Source organism: Falco naumanni, chromosome 2 (genome assembly GCF_017639655.2).
Source record: "Falco naumanni isolate bFalNau1 chromosome 2, bFalNau1.pat, whole genome shotgun sequence".
Classification (NCBI taxonomy): domain Eukaryota; kingdom Metazoa; phylum Chordata; class Aves; order Falconiformes; family Falconidae; genus Falco; species Falco naumanni.
The window spans coordinates 79,724,038-79,746,088 of record NC_054055.1 but is presented as its reverse complement, the minus strand read 5'-3'; the positions used below and the strand labels follow the sequence as shown (position 1 = coordinate 79,746,088).

Sequence of the window (22,051 nt, the reverse complement as noted above, 5' to 3'; positions counted from 1 at the left end):
TTGTATGTCAGAGCTATCACTGTGCCCAATGGCAGACAATAGCTGTTAGTATTTTTTCCAAAGGCCTGTGTAGTCCTCCAATCATAGGAAAATACAGTTTTTGACAGTCTTCTGTGTATAGCAGTAAGTGTATTTTACATTCGGATGATAAAACCTTTGTTGCTCAAATACAAAGCGATAAACTTTGTGTGTAACTTTCAATTACGTTTCTGTTCATGTGAAATCTGTACACAGTTTCAGATTGGGCCTAATTAGCACAATTTTGGGAGGAGGCTTTTCTAGTCTCTTTTATTCTCCATCTCCTCCTCCTTCCAGTGCTCTGCAATAGCAATAGGATTTCCTAGGAATATAGAAGCAATCAATGGAGCATCAGATCATAGTACAGTTATATAAAGAATAATATTGCTCTACCTATTCTCACAGTCGGCTTGAGAAGTCTGAAGCTCATATACCTACTTCACCGAGGTTATGGGTAGCAGATACAAGGATTCCAGCTCACAGACGATTGTAATTGTGGTTATGCCTGTAATTTTGCACCTAATGCAACACACATCCCCAACCTACAAAAAACTATAACCCCCACACCTAGACACTCAAACACAATCCTCTTCCAGGCTGGTCCCAATATCTCCATTTCATCTTCAAGCTTTCCTGTGCAATCTCAGCAGGGAAGAATATATCTTTTTAGCAAAGGCTGAAATTATCATATAAATTCGTGATGCAGGGACCTGGGATTAAAAAAAAATAATTAAAATTATCTATAATCTAGAAAAAAACTGAGGGGCTTCTGAAATCACTATAATGTAAACTTTTTAAGCAAGGAAATGAATAAACCTCTTTCCAGTTGTTGTGCCCCACATGTGTTTGCTTTTACTGAAATGATCAACAGGGCAGATTTTCAAAACTGTCAATGGTTCCGTAAAAATAGAAATAGTCTTAATAGTGTGCTAGGATATTGCTGCTAACAAGCCTTTTCTGTAAATAATGGCTGAAGCATGAGCATTAGACAAAAGTCAGCCTCATTAAGATGATCTATGCTCCATTCCCTCCAGTGTAGAATAAGATTAGGGGGCTGCTTCATCACAGGGCAGCTAGTGTTGTAAAGCTGCTGCGTTAAAGTTGCTTGTCATACCAGTTCAGCACTTATAATAGGGGTTAAGAAGCTTAACCTTTGATTAAAAATAAATTATTGACTTTTAAAAAAACTAGCAATGTCTATCTCATAGAAAATTGATTTGTTTTGATTTTTAAAAAGTTACTTAATTTATAATTAATTTATTTACTTTTGGTTTGGGTTCCTGATGTTACATTGCTACAGTCTTGTTTGGGATGCTGAACCTCAGTCTTCCTTTTTGCAATGGTAGCACTGGACCTCAAAAACCGATGCTGTTTGCATTTGTGGAAACTACAGTTATGTTCCAGTACTCTGCCTTTCTTTTTCTTGAAATACACTGGAAGCGGGGCTGACATTTAGAAATTCCAGTGCTTCTGGTGTACAAAAATACTTTTGTAAACTATGCAAAGGATTTACTGATTCTTCGGTCTAGAATCAGTGTGGTTAGACGTATTTATTAAAGCTTGGTGTATGTTTGTGGGCAGGATATGCAGGCAGGAAATGTCACCGTAGTGTGGCAATTCAGCATTGCTGGCTTGGTTACACTGCTGCATTGGGGTTGTTCTGCCCAATAACTTTTACCCTCAGGCATATACATGCCTCAGACACACATGCCATTTTCCAATGCATTCATCCCTCTCTTCATTGAAACTGTTTGTCTCTTCAAGATGTATAACTTTGCTCATCACCTCAAGATACGTAACTGTTGCCTGAGTTGATTTCTTATTTTGCCCCTTGACCTTATGGTTCTGTGAAAGTCTATGTTGCTGCTTGTCCTTCTTGTCTTACCCATTTACTGGCTGTAGTAGACAAAATCTGTTTCTTCTCTGCTCTACCACTTTCTCCATTAATTGTTGCTCATAGGATTTTTCACCCCTCATTCTTCATTGAGTTTTTTCAGAGCCAGGAACTTACTTATTTCCCTTCTCCTACCCAATGGAACTTCATCTCATCCCAGCAATATTAGTTCGATGTAAAAGATTTCTGCAGCTGTTCTTTTTTCTCTTTGTCCATTAAATTATTTCTTCCAGATGCTACACAAATCATATTGTGGGTCTAAGTGCCCCCATGCTGTTTTTTAATACAACTCTGATTTATAGTTTCTGGTTTCTTACCATTAATCTATTTCTTGTGGTGCTGGTCAATTGGATGTAGCTCTTACCTTACCTGCTATCATTTCTCTGTGTTTCTGAGACACCTTGCTTTTTCTCTGGCTGTCACCTCCATCGATTTTCTCCTTTGGTTCTCACTTCTTCAAAATCCTAAATGACACTGACCTTCTCTTCTACCCTCTGGATGTCTAATTTACACACAGTACTTGTATGTACTTTGTACCCTCTGATAGAGCAGAAAACAATTTGTGACGGGAAACGTGGCATGAGAAACAAGACAAGTAACAGGAGACATAACACCATCTACCCATATAAATATTCAATTCTTACAGAAGCCTTTCTCCTTGCCCTTAGAATTAGGTAGGGGAAGAACACAGAAATATGGTGAAATGCAGATTTTGAGGAAATGAAAAGATGTGGGATTTCTTTCATATTACTTTGCAAAATAATTCACAACCTGAGTAACCTTCTTGGGGCAACTTTGCAAGGCTAACTGAGGAAGTGGGTGAGATGTGTGATTATGAGTTGTTTAATGAAACATCTTCTTCTGTCTTCAGTTTTACGGGAACCCTATACAGTCCGTGTGGAGGACCAGAAAGCCATGAGAGGCAATGTAGCAGTGTTCAAGTGCATTATCCCCTCCTCTGTGGAGGCATACATCACTGTTGTCTCATGGGAGAAAGACACAGTCTCGCTTGTCTCAGGTAGGCTGTTATGGCTTTCTTTTCCAATTGGCAATGGCAGCTATGATTCCTGGGTTCCACCCCCACCCCCCAAATGCCTGATGTTTACTTTAAGTCAGTTATAGCTGAATGGTATGTCATCCTTCTAGTAACGTATTTCATGTTAGCGTTGCTGCATCCTTATGACTTTATGTGACATGAAGGTTTTAGACAGCCCTGCTTTTTCTAGCATGCTTGAGGGGAAGATAACATGTTTTTTGTTTTATACCAGACATAAAACCAGCCTCCTGGTGCTGTGGCAATGGATTCACATTTTAACTTTGATAAGGAACTCTTACGTACCAAAGAAATTGTCATAATGTGTCATAAAGCGTGTGTTGGGTTGTAATTGTTTTTCAGCAGTAATGTTAAGTATGGATTAGAAATCCTGAGTCTAAACTTGTTCGATTATGTTTAGATGAAGGGGTTGGAGCTAGAGGATCTTTATGGTCCTTTTCGTCGCAAACCATTCTATGGTTTTATAACACTGGAGGATTAGGCACATGGTAAACTGTGCTGTAAGCCAAACATACTGAAGTGAAACAATCTATTCTAAAGCAGTTATATACATTAATACTGACAAAGTGAGGAAATGTGAGGCATTGTTCAGGAAGTGCAGAGAATTCAAGCAAAGAATATCCAACGTTGTAAAGCATAGTACATATCTAAGTTTTATATTACGTGCAGCGCAGCTGTTGTTACACGTACAAATGATTTATGCATGCAGAAATTTGAAATATATTGTTCCAGGGTAATGCAGAATGGAAAAAAGTAGCTTGAGTTAAGTGTCGCTGCAGAGTATGTTTAAGAATGTGTTTGTGTTAATGGTTCTACAATTTGTAGAAATGCTTTTGTGCTTCTTAGTATATTAATAATTTCTTTCCTGAAAAATGTGGCATTGATGGAAATGTCTGTTTTTATATGACTCATAGATTTTATTCCTCTGTGTTTTATTGATTCCTTATGTAAGGGTTTTTTTTTCCATCTTTTTATTTATTATTATTTTTAAATCTATTTCAAGTAGCTTTCAAAGGATTTGGTAGATATTTAAGTACTATCTAATTCATGATCAGTTGTCCTGTACTACTGGTGCACTGTTTAAGCTTGGTAAATTCTCTCCTTTTTATACTTTGATATGGCATATTATCTTTGTCATTGAGCAACTGAAACTGAATATGTTTCCATGAAGAGGTCTGTAATATCTGAGTTGTAGAACTCAACAACACTTCAGCCATTATAGTCAGGACAGAGTTGTATTTAAATACACAAATAAACTTTCCATTGACCTCTTTATAATGATGCAGAACTATGCTTAAATTATCTAATGCAATAGTGCATGGATGTGTTTACTTTTCTTCATCTTAAAGTAGGCTACTACATGATGCATGTATGTCTGTATGTGTGAGTATTGGCTGGAGGAAAAGAACGTGTATACCCGCATGGTCAACTGTCTTATTTTTTTTAATAAGTTTATTCATTCTGTATTATAAGAAAACATGGCTATTTTCTCTGTCAACATGAATTGCATCCTCTCAATCTGATTTTTTTTTGACTTGAGTGTTAGTACTTAGTAGCTATGTGGTATCTTTGAGTGGCTCAATGCTGCCCTTCACCCTGGAATCAGGAATAGGGCACACAGGTCTCTAAACCTTATTTTAGGGAAGAAAGTGTGGCATTTCTACAGACCATCATGGCTGCTATTTTAAGGTAGTTTCATTCTTGTTAGTCTATATTGATTTTAACCCCAAACATTTTTTGGAAAAGTGCGTTTAATAACATTTAACTATATGGACCTAAATTTTTTTTTTCTCCTTTAGTGCAACTTTTGACTGTGGTTTACTAGGCTAAATCATTAAAAATCTATTGCAAATTTCAACACTTACAACCCAGTTTCTAATTATCTGGTAATCCCTTAGTTCAACAGTTAGAAATCTAAATGGAAGTAAAATATAATTCATTAAAACTGATACTATTACAAATATCAGTTTACTGCATTTGATGGCATCACAGAAAAGACTTCGTTTCAGAGACGGAATCCCAAGTTAGATTACAGGTCAATGCTATCTGTCATGCAAGGGCAAAAGGGAGTCAGGAAAACATTGCTCCAGTTTAGCCACAGTGATTGCAAGATTTGTTTGTTCACCATTTATACTCTTTAACTGCAGCTTAATAGTGAGAGCATTTAAAAACCAGAACCCACACGTGTTTCATAAAACAATTGCCTTGAGTTTTACCCATAATCAATTTTGCAATAATATGCCCATGAACTCAAATGGTAGATATTGATCAAGCCTGTCATCTTAGAATGCCAGTGCCGATGAATAGGATGCAAGACATAACACAGCTATTGAGCTGTTTTCCACTAATGATCAATATTCTGAGGAAATGCATACGCTTGCTTATACGGCCACAGCTAGCATGGGATTTTTTCTGTGTACGAGTCCAGATTCATTGGTATGCTTTTTATCTCACCATTTAATATTGGAAAACATCGAGTTCTGATTTGTTTTGTTCTAGTTTATTAATATAACCAATTTATTGGCTACCCACTAACATCAGCAAAACTGAGAGCCATCTTGAGGTGAAACTTCTACTGTGAAAGAGCAAGAATATAAAAAGATATACACTCACAGAGCGATGATTATCATGCTTTGAGGTGGACAAGGCTTTTGTGGGAAAACTAGATAGTGTTTATTTGGAAAGAAAGAAAAGAGGAGAAGGAAAGGGGGAAGAGAGAGAGGAGAAAAATGAGAAGAACACTTTCACTGACATGATATATCTGTTTTAAATAGAAGATACAAGTAGGCCAAGAAACTTACACTACAGGTGGGAATCCAAGACCCCCTATGACAGGAAGCAGGGCAGCTTTTCAGTGAGGAAGCTCTTAATGCAAGTGGTCCAACAGAGAAGCTTTTTTGTTGTTTTTGTTGGGTTTTTTTCCTGAAAGGCTTAAACACCAATGCAATACTTCCAAGTACAATTCAGAGTAAATATGTCATGTACCTGTCTGTCTATATCTCATTCTGACTACTAGGATAGTGAGAACTGTAGATGAACCAGAATCCTTTATTTCAGCTGCTGCTTACTGATATATATATTCTCTTTTTATGTAAATGTAACATTTTAAAGAAAAAAGTAAAGTGTTTTTACTTTCATAATGTAAAAAAACCCCAAAACTAGCTTTCTAGAAAGTGTTTGAGGTGTTCCTTGATTAAGATGGTGAGATTTGTTTGCTTCTGTAACAGTGCATTATCCTGGAGATATCTGCTTTTGTCTGTATGCTTAGCTCTTGGAGAGCACAGTGATGTCCGTAGTAATCAAAGCATGTAATAAATGTAGCTGGGTAAAAGCATCTTCTGTTTCCTGGCTGCAATTTTGTCATGCCTCCAGCTTATTGTAAAGTAATTGGGAGCTGAAACATACTAAGACATATTGCTAGAGCATTACCAAGGAGTGTCCAGATGGGTCAGATGCCCTGTTCAATAAGGGGGAAGGTGCTGTGTTTGGAGCCAGAAATACTGACTTCTATGAAGTTTCCATGTGCAAGGACAGCTGTGAACTGAAAAGGTGTGCATGTGCTTGTCTTTCAGGGGAACAGCTAAATAATTGACAATTTGCTCCTACACATTGTCTTTCAACGTAACAGCAAATCTGAGGCCAAAAAGCTTTTTCAGGGTGTCCTCTAGGGGCCAAGGTAGCAGGAAAAACCTTTTTAAAGGAAGGCAAAACCAGTTACTTGGATGAATCTATTCTGAGGAAAAATACAAAACCCCAACTTCCAGCAACAAATACACAGAAATCTTTTCATACTGGAAAGATCCATCTTGAATAACAGTTGTTAGATGAGGTATTCAGGCACCTCCACTGGATACAGCTGTGTTACAAACTCTCTTGATAGACAAGGACAGGGACAGACCTCTGCAGTTGTCAATCTGCTACAAATACATAAAGTATATCTTATTTGCCCACCTTTGTCTTCTAGTAAAAGCAATCAGACTTTCCAGTGTTGTGTGTCTTGCCTAAGAAACTCTGAGATGCTGGCAAAAAAGGAGGACCGGTGGTAACTGTGAGAAGTCTTAAGGGATTTGCAAAGCGCAAGTCAATGCTGTACCAAGCTCTGCAGCTATAACTTCAGAATGTCTCTTCTGAAGATCCTTCTTTTCTGAGGCATGGTATACTGCCAGTTGACTTGAAATTGAGCCTGAAATTTTCTGGAATTATATTAAGTAGCATAATGATGTGCAGTTTTCTTTTGTATCAGTAACCAGCTCTTATGCATTTACGTTAGATGACGCTAAACATAAAAGTTTAAATGATCCTAGAATGTTTTATTACTGGTAGCTGCATACGTCTTGCTCAAAGGTCAAGTTTCCTTTCCTCCTTACTGCTTTCCTCCACAAACCATTCCCAAAGAAAGAGACTGTTGGAATCAGCTTTGTGTTGACCTTCTAACCATTGAAAACAGCCTAGGCCCTGCAGAACCAGAGTGCAGCAAAGTGTGTTTTTGCAAAAACAGCCATAAACCCAAGGAACAGTAGTATACAAAAGTGGCACATTACAGGCTGTGCTTCTGCTCCTGCTGAGCATCTGCGAGACGGGAGACTAGTGCTTGGCTCGTAGTATTTCTTCACATGCAGAACAGCGAAGCTGGGCTAGAAAGGAAGGTAAAGACAAAGTAACTGCTGATTCTGCTCTGTCTAGGAGAAAGCAAAGAGGAACTCGAATCTGTTGATGTGTTAATTAGCCCCGGAGAGAGCAAAGGATGGGTGTGGTTATAGGGGAAGGAGGGCAGAAAGGGATTATTAAAAAGAAAGGTCAGTATAAGGGATCAGCAAAGAGACAGAAAGGAGGAAAATGAAGAGTAGATGGAAACAAAGAGAAGGGCTGAAAATTAAATTTGGTCTGTCACTATGTGCTGTACTTCTGTAATGAATGCCTCCTATCCTGATGCTGGTAACTACGAGGGTTTTCGATTTTTTTTCTGTGTGTCTGATAGCTTAGTGCCAAGAGCAGGATCATGAATAGGTTCATGCCCTGACCTTTCTGAATTCCCATTTTCCTGTCTAATGACATACCATGCAAGAATCTGTCTGGTTTATACATAAAGTGTGACTGCTTAAAAAAGGTAGAAAGGGAGGGAGATGGATAATAACGACTGTGCATGATGGCATATTTAAATCTGCACTGAAAGAATAGCTGCTTTGAGGGAAAGGTGTGTAAGCATGGATGGAATGCGGTTCCCTGAAGGGCTGTGATTGACATGCAGATGACAGCCGATGAGCCTTCCAGCCAGCATACTTTCCATCAGCCAGAAATTAGACACACTGGACCACAGCTTGAGAAGTGTCACTGATGTACAATGACCTACATTTGATGTAATGAATTGCATTATTTATTTACACACAGTTCCTCAAGTCTTGCCTTTAAAGGGCTCAGGGGCTCTTGGATCTCTTACTGCACAAAGGGCTTTTCAGAACTGCTGTGGTTGACTGTAAGCAGTCAATGTTTGCCAGTAGTTATCACGTGGTGGCATCTAAAATACAGCACTGCAGTTTTTGTTTGTGCTGGGGTTTGGAGATTACAGCAGTGGTTCAGTTTACACAGAGCAATCGCTGTTTTTGCAGCCATGAGTACATAGGTGGGGGTGGGGGGAATAGAGCTCTCTTTATGGAGAGTGGTCCTGTGGGCAGAGTCCTGTGTTCAGAATTAGATTATTGCTGATGAACACAGGGATTAAGTCCAGCCATTTGATTGAGGCTGTGTCTAGTAGAGAAGAGCTATGATCTTTCTTGTTCTGGTTTGATGTCAGGGCTTAATCATAGTTGCTAACCAGCAAGCATTCACCAGGCACTTAACCTATGCCACTGAATACTCTGGATGCAAGATTTTCTCCACCTCCAGGTGGAGTGGGATGAAAAGTACAAATTTTTTTTTATGCTTAAATATTAGTGACATATATAAGATAAAATTATGAATGTTAACTACCTTCTACCAGAAACATGTGAGATTTAATTCCACTATTGAAAGTCGTGATGGGACACACAAAGTAAAACAGTGAAACCCCTACATCTGCTAAACTTCCTTGGTGCCCTGGGAAGGTAAATGTGGGTAGTGTTCAGCAATGTTCAGGTCAGGCTGTAGGTTTGCTGTTACAGTAATGTATTCTCTAAGTTTCTTGAAGACATTTAAAGTGCACTTGCCCATCTCTAAAGACAATATATTGCTTCCTCACTTTCTCTTTCAGCATGGTTATTTTCCTAAGGGACCTAGGAAAGTCATTTACTACATTATTTAAGGAGTGTCTAGTTATCTACATTTTTCTTGAGAGCACTGCTCTTGTAAGAGGAGAGTGTCTTAGAATCCTAGAAAGTGGAGGTGGTAAAAACTTAACGCTTCCTGCTTATGCAAACATTTTTCACACTCTCCTTTGACTCGTAAACTAAAACTCTGTCTGAACAAGGCAACGTACTTAGAACTGCTCATTGGAGGACCTTTCCTCTGGCTACCCAGCAGCCTTATGCTCTGTTTGCTCTCTGTTCTGTTACACTAGAGTATTTTGATCAGGTCAATCATTCTAAAATTTTGGCTGTAGGATTGGTAGGATTGGATGCAGGGATTTCAACAACTTTGCGGGAGGCAGGTGTTTAGAGTGACTTGAAAGGATGAAGATGGAAAGCATCTGATCTACATGTCAAAGAATCACATTTTGATAGCACAGAAGAGAGTGAGTGATACAATTGTAGGCAAAGGAGTCGTTTCTGATCATTTAAGCAGCGCAGGGAAGCATGAACGTGAAATGGAGGTGTTAATATTAGAGACACACTTGTTTTCCTGCAGAGGGAACTTACAGATTTTCCTCAGCATGACTGGACGTTTTGGCTGCTCTGAGGGCATAGAACATTGATGGCTGTGAGGGACGGAGGAGAAAAATGTATTTGACTGGGGTGTCTTGGTGCTTAAAGTGCAGAAAGCCAAAATTTGCTCTGTCTCACTACATGAAGCAATTTTAATACTAACAGGGTTCACAAATAGTAGCAGTGGTTCTGGCATTTCAGTAATGAAGTGTGTCTAGGAGACAAGGGTATGGTAATTTTTTCTTCCCTCTGTTGCTGTTCTGTTTTGGACAGCCCTCCATTTCCATCAGCTGAAGGGATCCTTTCCCTTTACTCACTTTAAAACCAAACAAAGAAAACCCCAATAACTCCCCAATCCTTTTTTTATCTTTCTTTTTTTTTTTATTCCCTCAACACTTTAATTTTTTTTTTTCTTTCTACTTACGCAGTTAAAATGCGTGAAAAACTTGGTTGGATTCAGGCCCCCTTCAGAACTGCTTCTTGCACTCATGAATTGAGAGGGACAGAGGTTGTAACTCTACTTTCTGTGTTAAAGCTTCAGACATTTGGATTTTCTTCTAATTTTTTTTTAATATATGCCTTCCTCTGTCTTTTTCTCTCTGTATCTATGAGTGCATGTATAAAGAAACATGTATGCAAATATATATACACACATACATATACATTGGCAGTTATCACGTTTCTCTACGTACATATACATTGGCAGCTATCATGTCTCTCTGTGGACTTGAGGGTCTGTTGGACCATGCATAATGTTATCCAACCTGATGCCCTAACTGTTCTGTTTTACCACCTTGTTATTGATGTTGCCAGTCATGAAGAGGTTTCTTTCAGCATGGCTGAATTCAGTGGCACAGTTAGTCTTTCACTGGAAATATCTGTGTCACATTATTTTCGTTCCAGATGTACTTGAAATTTTTTTCATTTTCCTGGGGTGAATCCCATTTTGTCATCTGGACAGCTTTTTCTAGTCCCCTCAGTTCCTGTAATATTATTTCTCTGTGGGGTTTGTAAAACAGTCAGGTAAATATGGCCTGCATTTTAATTAACTTGATGTTTACCAGATATTTATTAAAGGTGAAATAAGCAGGCTGACTGCTAAACTTCATAGGTGTTCACTCAGTGTTTTCCTATTTGGTCCTTGCTCTTTGTTTTATGATACTTTAGACAGTTTTTGGTTCATGTACTTTTTCTAGAATTGAAAATTTGAACCAATATATTTAATGCTTTGGTTTAATATGCAGGATCTTTGGGGATCGGATTTGTAGATAGCAAGGCTTAGTGCTATCAGATTTGATATCAAAGGACTAGGAGCAGGAACAGACTTTGGTGAATCAGTGTGCTGATTTTAAGTCTGATTCTATTTATTTGCATTTTTACTTTTTGAAATAGTGATTGTAGTATCGTTTTCTTCCTTATAAATCTGCTTTGCTAGTGGCTTGTAATCTTGTCACCTTTCTGAATGTCAGTGGATAAGTAGATGACCACGGTAAGCACTGTATGCTTGAGGTTTCCCATTAAATCTCTGCCTAACCTGAGAAAACAACCAATGAGCTCTGACAGTTTTGATGTGAGGGGATGAAATTTATGTATGAGATTAATGAGTGTGTGCTTTATTACCCAGAATGCTTTATACCATACAGCTTTTGCCTTTGTACATGGTTTAGCTGTACTGTGAGAGGAGTAGAATGTCAAAACTGCCACCAGCTGTGATTTTTTTTGTTGTTATTTTTAATACATCAAGAAGTTACCTACAGGTGACATCTGAATGAAAATAAACAGAATTTTTCAGTGTTGTTTGTTGTACCAGGTAACTGATTTCAATTAAAACATCATTGTGGAGTACAGTGCTATTAAGTAGCTAAACCTGCAGATTTTTTGGGCTGTGGATGGCCATACAGATGCTCATTTGGTTTGTCTTCCCTATCAACAGTCCAGTTTTAACAGAAAGGCTCATTAGAAGAATGACTTATTGGAAAGAATTGGAAGTACCTACCTGGTAGAGCTTTGTTTCACTTGCTGTGACATCAGTGTCATGTCTTGGTTGATTCACCTGGGTTGCTAAACTGTAAGGGCATATTTTAATTGCATATATGTTTTCTCTAGGAAGGTTGCAACTAGGGCCAGGTGATCTTTCAGTTAGAATCAAGTGAATTTTGAAAGCCTGTGATCTGATGTATGAGCTTAAACTGTGTAACTGCACAGGGGCAGACACTGTCCTGTTGCAGAAAGGTGGCAGATGCAGAGGCTAAATATCTTGTGTTGTAAGTAGTTGCTGTACCAAAATGCCTTTGGTTTTGCTAGCAAACTTAAGAGCTAGTGAATTTCTTCTAAGAGTGAGAGTACAGAAGAAGAAAAATTAAAGGCTTTAGATTTTCTCTCCCACCATCAAAATTACATTATAATTGCAATTACACGTATTTTTCACAACAGAAGTAGCCTACCAGTTTGTTGTTTCATGTTTGCTTGGTTTGAAATAAGCTCTGCATGTTTTTACCATGCACTTGAACACTGTTGGTGTTGAATGAGTCGAAATGTTTACTGCAGGCCACAGAGACCGACATGATGCCATGCTTTCAGCTGGCGAAGGCTTGTGATCCACACAGACCTGTCAACAAAAGCAGGTCAGCAGGATTGAACAAGAAAAAAAAAATCAATAAATCTTTGAATTAATCATGCAGCTGCCAGAGAGAATTATGGGTGCATGCAATGAAGGATATAGGTATATATCTATGGCAACTTACTCTTTCTTACCTCTTTATGTCCTTTTCTTTTCTACACCTGCAAGTTTTCTTTCCCCTACCATCATCTGAATGGCTCTGTCATTTGGATACCTTCATGGAATACTCACAATTCATTTTAAAGCAGCTAATTTGATACAGGTCACAGAGATCCCTCTCACGTTCTGCACTGCCACTTTTCTCACTGACTGTTGTGCGCACTCAATACGAATTAATACAGGAATTTCATCTCTGCATAAAACTAAGATTGCACATCTTGTGCAGTGAATTGCACCAAAAGCAACTGCTGCTTCGGTGAACAGAGGAGTTAAAAATTCATGCCGGCGCTGCTGACATCTCAGGTGAGTGGCTGTCCTTGTTGAGCCCTTCTGCAGCAGCATAGCTGGGGGATGAGCCCTGACCTGGATAGCGTTAAACGTCCCCCCTCCAACCTAGGCCAGATCCTCCTTCTCGGGGCGCGTTCCCACCTCTGACTCCAAGGCAGACAGTGGTCAATAAACATCACTGCCCAGAGGGGTTGTTTCACACCGCTCTGTGAAGCTGGACAGCAATCTGGATGCAACCGTGGGGAAGCAGAAGGGCAGCTCAGGAGGGAGTAGTTTGACACTAGAGACATACTTGAGAGGGCTGTGAGGAATTATGAATTGAGAGATGTGTCCTGTGTATATCTTTGTGGTTTCAGCTCTATGCTTTGGTTTTGTTCTCTCCTCCTCCTCAGAAGGATTTACCCGTTCGTTGCTAGGGTGCCCTGGAGGGATTGTTCTGTACAGCTTCCTCGTGCAAAACCTGAGTGTTTTACTGCTGCCCAGATACTGGGTCTGGTAAGAGAGGAAAGATGGTAAAATTAATGCCCCAGTCTTTATAAATTTTCCTCTGCTGTGAAGATGATGCAGAAGTCCCTCCTCTGTGCCACCTTAACTCTCCAGCTGCAGAACTTGGTCCTGTACCACGGCAAGGATGTCTCCTTGGCTCTCTGCACCGGGATCAAGTCTGGCTCTCTTCCAGTTGGGGAACAGCCCAGTACTAGATGCTCACTTTCATTGCACATTCAAATTCATTTTCCTCTTTTATCCATGGCTTTCTTTGCAAAATAGATACTGATATTCATAAAATCCCTGAGAACAATTACCCTGCTACTTGTGGAAGGTCAGGGCAAGCTCTGTTCAGGGATTATGTATTCCAGCAGGGAAAACAGAGCTGACATACAGCACTCTTGTTTTTCAGTTGCATGCCTACAGAATTATTTTTTTTTATGTTTTCCCCCCTTCTCCATTAAAACAGAGAACCAAATTCCTGACACATTCAGAAAAAAATTTGGGTTCAGCTGTGGAGATGTTTTTTTTAATTTTTGAATTAACAAAGAGATAAATAGACTATAATTTCCTAGGGGCAGATAATTTTTTTACTGCATTCCCTTTGTAAAACATCCTGTCTAACTGCATCTAGTTAAATACCATTGTTTAGAAAATCCACATTTTACTCTCTGAAAAGATATAACCCACACAAAAGTAACATCTTTTTTTTCTCCTGGTATTTTTCTTGCAACTGATCCTCTAGGCAATACCTGAGCAATAATGATGGAAAAAAATATTTTACTGTTTTTCAGCCTTACATTTGTTCTGTGCTTGTAAGAGTGTTTAGTCTGTGCTGAGGACTGAGAATCCTACAGTGTACTCCATTTTCCCTTCTGATTTGTAACTGGTTTTCACACAAGACCGATAAGAAAGGCATTTGTTTAAAAACTAAAGACTATTTCTAAGATGAAATAGAAAAAATGGCACCAACTGAAATGCTAAAGATATTTCACTATATGCAAATATACAACTATAGTATAAATAAAACCGATCCTTTAAATGTACAAAATAGTATGTGGATTTACAAAAATTAATAAAAACTATATAGGTATATTCTATACAGAAAAATACTCTGTGTGTTCTGAGAACAAAACATTTCTGTAAAATAAATTGTTGATAAGAAATTTTGTGAGTGCAAGAGTCTCTACAAGGTTAATGATTTTTCCATGTATGCACATCATAATTTAAAATATTTTGAGCTTATAATATATTTCTCTGAAATCTTTTGCAATTCATTCTGAATTGTAATATACGGAACAGCTGCTGATGTGAGAGGAAAGGTTAAGGAAAAGAAAATAGTGGAAAAAAACAGGAAAAAACAAATACTAACATTGTATTGTATTTCAATGTGGAAATCTTATGGAAGAATCCAGAGAAATAAGGGGATTAATCAATCTACGTAATCCCTTTTGCTCTGTTGAAATGTTTATTGAATTCATAAACGTACTGGTTATCTTGAAATCGTTTTTTCTCAAAACAAGAAAATTCAGAAAAATTCAGTTAGAACAACAGAAGCAAAACTGATTTTCTTTTCAGAGTGGATGTTTGTAAGTTGCTGAAAAGCAATTTCAGGGTTGGGAAGCAAAAATGCACCCATAAATAAGAAGTGATAGGATAACGTGTGCTGTGTCACAGCATCCATTTAGCACTTTTACAGAACAAGTGAGAAAAAGAGAACCCCTCTAAATGTCAGTGGCCCAACAAGGTTTTGTGAAATGCTGTGTGCATTTTCAAAAGGGATTTAAGAAAAAGAAGTTATTCATTGGATTTTGCTTTCCTTTTCTTTCATATGTCTTCCCTTTCTTGCATGAGCTCTATTTATTTATATATATATATTCTTTGTATCCTTATCAATGGCTATTCATAGCAGTTTCTAGAGCTGACTTTTTAAGTGCTAAAGAAATTAGGTATCACAAAATCTGTAGGAAATCGGGGAAACCTTTATTTCCGTCTATTTAGACATCTCTTTTTCCCTTAAGTAGAATTATTACCCTTGTCTTACATAGAGTGGAACTGAAAAAAAGCTATGAGATTGTTTCTGTTTCTCATTGAGGCTTCTGCAAACACTCAGGCAGGATCTCCTAACATGTAGTCCTTTACCTGGATCCATGTTTTCTGTTTCTTCTCAAGTGCTGGATTAGGAAAAGGCATAGATTAAGTGTGGAGGAGGTTTAGGAACCCTTGATAATTTGATGGAGATGTTTTATTTCCTTATTATTAAACTCTGTACTGCATGTACTCAGTGCTTCAGATTTCTGTTTATGGAGCTCTTGGTGCCTTGGCCTGCAGCTCCCTTTGTGAGGATGAAGGAGGTGAAGCTCAGTGGGAGAGGTGGGTTTGGAAAGGATTACTTATAATTGTAGTAAGCTAAAAGAAGATTGAAATGTTTTGCCTTTGCTGTGTCACTTTCATTTAGATTTATTTTCTTGCTACATGTGATACTTAATAATAAATAGTTGAAAGGAAAACACAGGAATGTAGGACCATAAATATGAATGTCCTAAATTTGCTTAAAAACAAAATCAAGCAAAAAAACCACACCAAACTAAACCAAAAAAAGAACAACTTTGTGTGGTTTTAATCAATGAAAATTGTGTTTAAAATCTGAGATCTCTTCCTTCTTTCTGTCTCAAAGATGATTTTTTTTTTTTCCTCTCTCATGATTGATGCCCTTTGCAGCAGGAGACTCGTGGAACTTAAGGTGTACCTGAGTGAGTTGGGCATTTTTTCTGTCAATTACTTTTTCAGGAAGAATGTGTACTTGCACTGGCCAAAATTTGTCATCCTATTGAAAAAGTCATATTTCAGCCAAAAAAAAGAAAGAAAGAAGTCTGTAAGGAATGCAGAAAAAGCCAAAACTTTTCCCTTTTAGTATTTTCAGAACTAAATATTTTCCTTTTTTTTTTCATATCAAAGTAAAAACTATTTGAAAACTACCCATATATTCTTATAGGTAAAAAAAGTAATAGGATAAAAAAGCTGCATGATTTTTGGTTAGTTGCTTGGTTTCATTAACAGTCTTAGCAGTGTGTTGTGTTTTTTTTAATGTGCTGCTTATTTTTCACTTTCATGAATTCCTGTTTTTGGAAAAAGAGTAGTGAATATTTTGAGTTAATTAACATAAGGGTACTAACACACTACTCCACAAAATCCACATAGGATACTTTCTGTGAAACAAAATTGCCAGATTTCAGAAAAATTTTGAGTGTAGCCATTTAACTGCACAATTTATCTGAGATACTTTTCTTAAATAAAATCAATGCTATTTTTGCATTTCCCTAATGGGAACCTATTAAGCTAAGTACACAGGCATTTTTAACCTCAGACACATCGCAGGGGCAAGTCAGTACTGGATTCAATCCAGTGTTTTAATGAGGAGCATTGAAGTACATGATCCTGTGTCTGGGTGGCTTGGTTACTGGGTTCAGAAGTGCTTCGTTGATGCACTCTGTTATATTGAGGTTCTGATCTAGAGAATAGTTTAAGCCCTTTCCTCCTTAATACTGCACCCGGTATCTCTTTGCCTGCTTGACAGTTATTATGGAGCAACTTTAATGCTTCTGTTCAGAATTCTTGGCTTCCAGAATTCATAGATGCCCATAAAAAATAAACTCTGGGTTGAAACTTTGATCCAAATTATTTTAATTTGAATGCTGAACCACCTGTTAGGCCATTGAAGATCTACTGGCTTTAAAGTTGATATGGATATGAACTGAAAAGCAGTCTAGGAAAGTCTGGCTGTATGAGCATATACTATGTGAATAGAATGGAGTGGGAAACCAGTAGAAGAGCAGGGGGAGAAAACGTGATTTAGAATTATTCTGATTTGGGAAGTGGCTTTTTAGATCAAGGAATAGCGCAAGCAAGCAATATGTGTAGAAGAGACACAAGACAATATATTGCCAGCAAAAATAAAGTGACTCTATGCTTCTCACACTGCAGTAGGTATCTCATTAGTTTTCTGTAATGTCACCCTAGAAGCACTGGGAAGACACTGAGGAGAAAGTGATTAGGCCAGGTCTCCACGTAACCAGCTGCCTCTGACACAGTCCAAATGTGTCCATCTGTTCCCAAAAGAAGAAGGAATGTTTCTCACCACTTACAAAACATCAGGGGAGAGGTCAAACTGTGAGTGTTTGGGGCTCTGAGAAGCAGGGGATTCAAATAGAGTTGTTTTTCTGTTAAAACACTTTCATTGAAAACTTTAATGTTTAACATTTCACATTTTCACACTTTAAAAAAAACAACATTCCCTAGTTCCTTTTTCTTTCCTCTCCCACAGTGTCATTCACCTTTGTTTGTTTAAATTCAGACTTTTATGCTGAGATATTTGTTGTAACAACACCCATACCCCACACATCCTAACTGAGGAATTTTTAAGAAATTGCATAATGTTTGCAAATGAAAGGAGAGAAGTTGTGAGGGAGAAGGGGTGGGAAGAAGAAACTGCATATGTATTCTGTTGCATTCACTAACTGAAAGCTGGAGGGGAAAGTTGGGACAAAATCACCATGTTATCCAAATTATCTCCCCCTTTAGGTGTGTGGTTTGGCTGGGGGAGAGAGAGTGGAGAACAACGCTGGATAGGGGCTAAGGAAAGCTTCCTGTGAATTATTTCCTTAACTGAAGTTTTGTAGCCCTGTGTTGTTTCTTGATGGTGTCAGTTTGTGTTTCTGGGTTTAATTAATTTGGAAATCTTTTACTTCCACACCTATGTTAGAATTCCTAGGCAAAGGGATTAGGATGCGATCTCTAATCAGCATGAGATGTAAAAGGAGCTAAACATGAGTTCATCACATTTGTTTTTTGGCAACTTTTCACCCAAAGTGACCAGCATGCACCTATTTAACAGTTCCTAAAATAATAAAATCCAGTTAAATGCTGAAACTAGTACATCCCCTCAAAATAGTGCATTGCTTAAACAGCATAGACTCAAGAAATTATCATGAGCTGTGTTAAAGCACTTAGAAAAGCTGACTCAAAGCTTTGTTACTAGCTGCTCTGTTGATCAACATATTTCATCAATAGGGGTCAAACTGATAAAGCATACTGGTTTGATCTTCCTCTGGTCATTATGACTCATCACTTGGACGGAGTTGGTAACACTGTTACTGCTATTCATAGGGTTCTAGTTAGCCAGATGTTAGAAATCATCATTAGCATTTAGGATAAAAGGTGTTTAATGTTGTTAAATATAAGAAATGTTCCAGATACTCATGTGAAACTCTACATATTGATCACTGTAAACCAAGAACCAGCAGTGTGATAAAAGCAGGTTCGAACTATTGCTCCACTGTGTACATGCTCTACTGGGTGCTCCCAAAAGGTTCAGAAAGGACACAGGAGTGTCTCCACTTGCTCTTCAAAAGGCTCCTGGCAGCTGCAGGTTTGGCCCTTTAGAAAAGTTGTGCTCAGGACTCTTGAGCAGAAACCACACGGCTGCAAGGAATACATAGGACTCAGGCTGTCTGCAGATCTGTTTTCCCATTTGTTTCTTTACTCAGGCAAATTCTGGCTCTTGCAGGCAGGGAGCTGAAGTGACTGCGGAGAACTCGCCCTGGGAAAGTTTATGGCCTGCTGTCTCTATAGACGTAGCATGTGATAAAATACAGGCTTTGCATTCCAATTTGCCATCTAGGATGGTGGCTATGTGAGGAGTGTTGAACTTGAATATAGGGGTGATTTATCAATGGTAATATGGCATTTATTCTGCAGTCTTGGGAAGGGTGCAACACCCTTGGAGGAGTGTTTACCTGGGACACAGCCCCTCCAGAGCTCATCTAACAACCATGGGCAGGGCTGGAAAAGGCAGGCAGAGCTAGATGCAGTTCAGCATCTGTTGCAGCTGGCTACTTGCCTCCTGCTATCCTGCCCTATTACTTTTTCTTACCCCACTGTAAGACAGAGTTATATCTATAAAATACTATGTTGTTTCAAAGGAATCCTTTTCACTGATTTTTTGCTGATGGGTTCAGTTGAAGCCTGCAGCTCTGAACATCTGTCCAAACTTTGGGGAGTACCTCTGTCATATGGACAGCAAAGCAATAGACTAAATTTCAACAAAGAGATTTACCAGTGCTAATGATAGAAGGTCCAGTTGGCTGAAGAGCCCTGCAATGCACCAGCTGTAGCTCAATAAAGCAACAACTAACAGGGCTATGAAGTGGCCTGCATTTGCTAAAATGTGAGCTCCATTGCCTGTTTTTCTTGGGCTCTTGTCAAGTTCCAGAGTAACTATGGGGCCACAAACTCTGGTGCTGCTTTCATGTTGAGTGAACTGTCCCAGATGCCTCCACTCTTGAGCTCCTGTGTAATAGCAGCGGGCATGACTCTGTTTTTCTAAAAATAAGTTCTAAATTTCTAAAATAATTTTACATTTGATCTGCTGCAATTAAATGGGTAGTTGTAAATATATCTTAGAATGCTTAAAAAAGATAAAAAGCAGTTGGTCCTCTTCCCCCTCCTTTTTGGGCACCAGTGCAGATAACTCCTTAAATGTATGAAATGTTGAATTTGCAGAAACATGAAAATGTTGTCTTGATAAATCACAAGCTTATTTCAGTGGCTCAAAGGATATTAAAATGTCACAGTGAAGCAAATCGGCATTCTCATTCTTTATTCCTATCTTTGAGGATACACTTTGCAAACTAGAGAGAAAATAGGTAATTATTTCTAGGAATTAGGAGAGTCAGAATATTGCTGTACTGCAGTGAACAATTAATGATATTTATCTCTTACATAAGGCTTTACACTTTTCCTATATAAATCTCTTCTTATGCAGTAAGTAATAATTCAGTAAGCACTATCTCCGTTTCATGCCTACAGAATCAGATGCCGCACGAGCATGGGGCAGACATCAAATCTGCTTCAAAGCTTTTGCTAGATTTAAAGGTGGGTATGTAGGCATCATCTAGACCCTTATTGTACAAACTATAAGTCACGTGCAAAATGTTTCTTTCACTAAGTTTGTGTTTTAAGTTCGATACTATGGAGCTCTCCTGATTTTGGCTCTTTTGGAATTTTAGTTTGAATACTTGAAGGCATGAAAAAGTAAGAAAACACCTGTTTTATGTTTCTACTCATTTGCTCCAACCTATAAATTCTTCTAATATTTATTGATCTACCTAAACGTTGCAAAATGCAATACAAGCAAAGCAAAGAATTATAAAACAGAAACTTAACTAAGGGGAGGAGGGAGTGGCAAATTAAGGAAAAAATGAAGGTATACTAATCTTCTCATTTGACTTGGAAAATGTCAAACTTAAATCTGCATTTCAAGATTTTCTGAACACTGTAGAAAAATCCTCAGCTCTTTGAGGCAAAGGGTAACTTTTATGTTTTGTCAGGACTGTACTCTTTAAAGATGAAAACCCACTTGTTTCTGATAGCTCTGTTTGGCTGTAGCCTAAAACCTGATAGAGCCAGCTTGAAGCCTTCTAAAGTGTTTGAAATTGGGCTTCTGACAGGAAGCTCCTCCTTACACATTTTCATTATTTTTTTAAAATACTCATAGTACCCAAAATAAACAAGAGAGTTGTTGTATCAGAAGACATAAAAGAGTAACTTTCAGTCTAACAAATGACCCTGTATATAATTATTTTTTTTTAATCAATGCTGACCTTTTGGATTGATTATCTATGATTTAGAGAAAGAGGACCTGTGGAAGACCACAGACACCCATGATTTAAGGGGCTTAAATGACTTGCACTTATAAAAACAAACCCTTTACAATACTAATTGAAAGAGCTGCAGCAGAAGCAGAAAGCTATGATTTACACTTTTTGCAAGTTGGCAAGCATCTAATGTTGATGGATTTTTCTTTATTTTTATAAATGGTGTTACATATTTCCAGACATTGCAGATGACACGGATAGTGGCATACAGCGTAGCTGAAATTATTAAACTATAAATGCCCGTGCTTTTGGAAAGGCCTTAGTCTGTAAATAAAGACAATGAATCAGATCTTTTTACTAGTCTTCCACCTGGTAAACATCCTGTATAGAGCTATCCTGGCTACAGGCTGATGACCTAGCAGTGCATAGATCAACAAATGGCAATTTTTACTGCTATAGCTGTTTGGTATTGGCCCTCCTATTCTAAATGGATGACATAGCTGCTCGCTTTGGGGTACATGGCTCCTTTTTTTCAGTTTACTTGCCAATCTGAGTAAAAGCAGCATGTGTCTTCAGTGAAGAACAGGGAGCCTTTGGGGGATACTTGTGTAACTGTGGTCAGAATGTGTCACTGTAGAGAAGTGCAAGTCCCTTCCTCAAAAATTCCGGTGATGACAGGTGAATCTGACTTCTGTGAAGGGAAATTCTGAAACCTGTCTCATCTCTTTCAAGTGGAAAGCACCTAGGTCAGGAAGGTATGGTGAAGAAAATTGTCTGGTTGAGTTCAACTTTACTCTTTATGTACTTTGTTCTAAGTTGTCTGTCTGGATGATAGTCCCCCCCCCAAAAAAGGGTTCTGTTTTCTTAGGAAAGAATACTGTTTCCTTACAAAAAAGAAGATGCGGAATAGGAGAGAGAAAGACACATTCAGAAAAGTGGGTCTCAACTTAGCGATAGGCAGTTTATTCTTCAAGTAATACTGCCAGTTCATGCACATGGGAAGTCATAAATGGCACTGTGTTTGCTTAACTTTAGGCTTTG

The 22,051-nt window shown here is 38.3% G+C and overlaps 1 protein-coding gene across 3 annotated transcripts in view; it reads left to right on the top strand.

Annotated features, from left to right (window-relative positions):
* Positions 1-22,051, top strand: part of DSCAM (DS cell adhesion molecule) — a 467,719-nt gene that overhangs the window by 74,768 nt on the left and 370,900 nt on the right. For all 3 annotated transcript variants that reach the window (XM_040585109.1, XM_040585110.1, XM_040585111.1), the window contains exon 3: positions 2,784-2,930. In XM_040585109.1, coding sequence (XP_040441043.1) covers positions 2,784-2,930 — 147 coding nt within the window. The remainder of the gene's footprint in view (positions 1-2,783; positions 2,931-22,051) is intronic.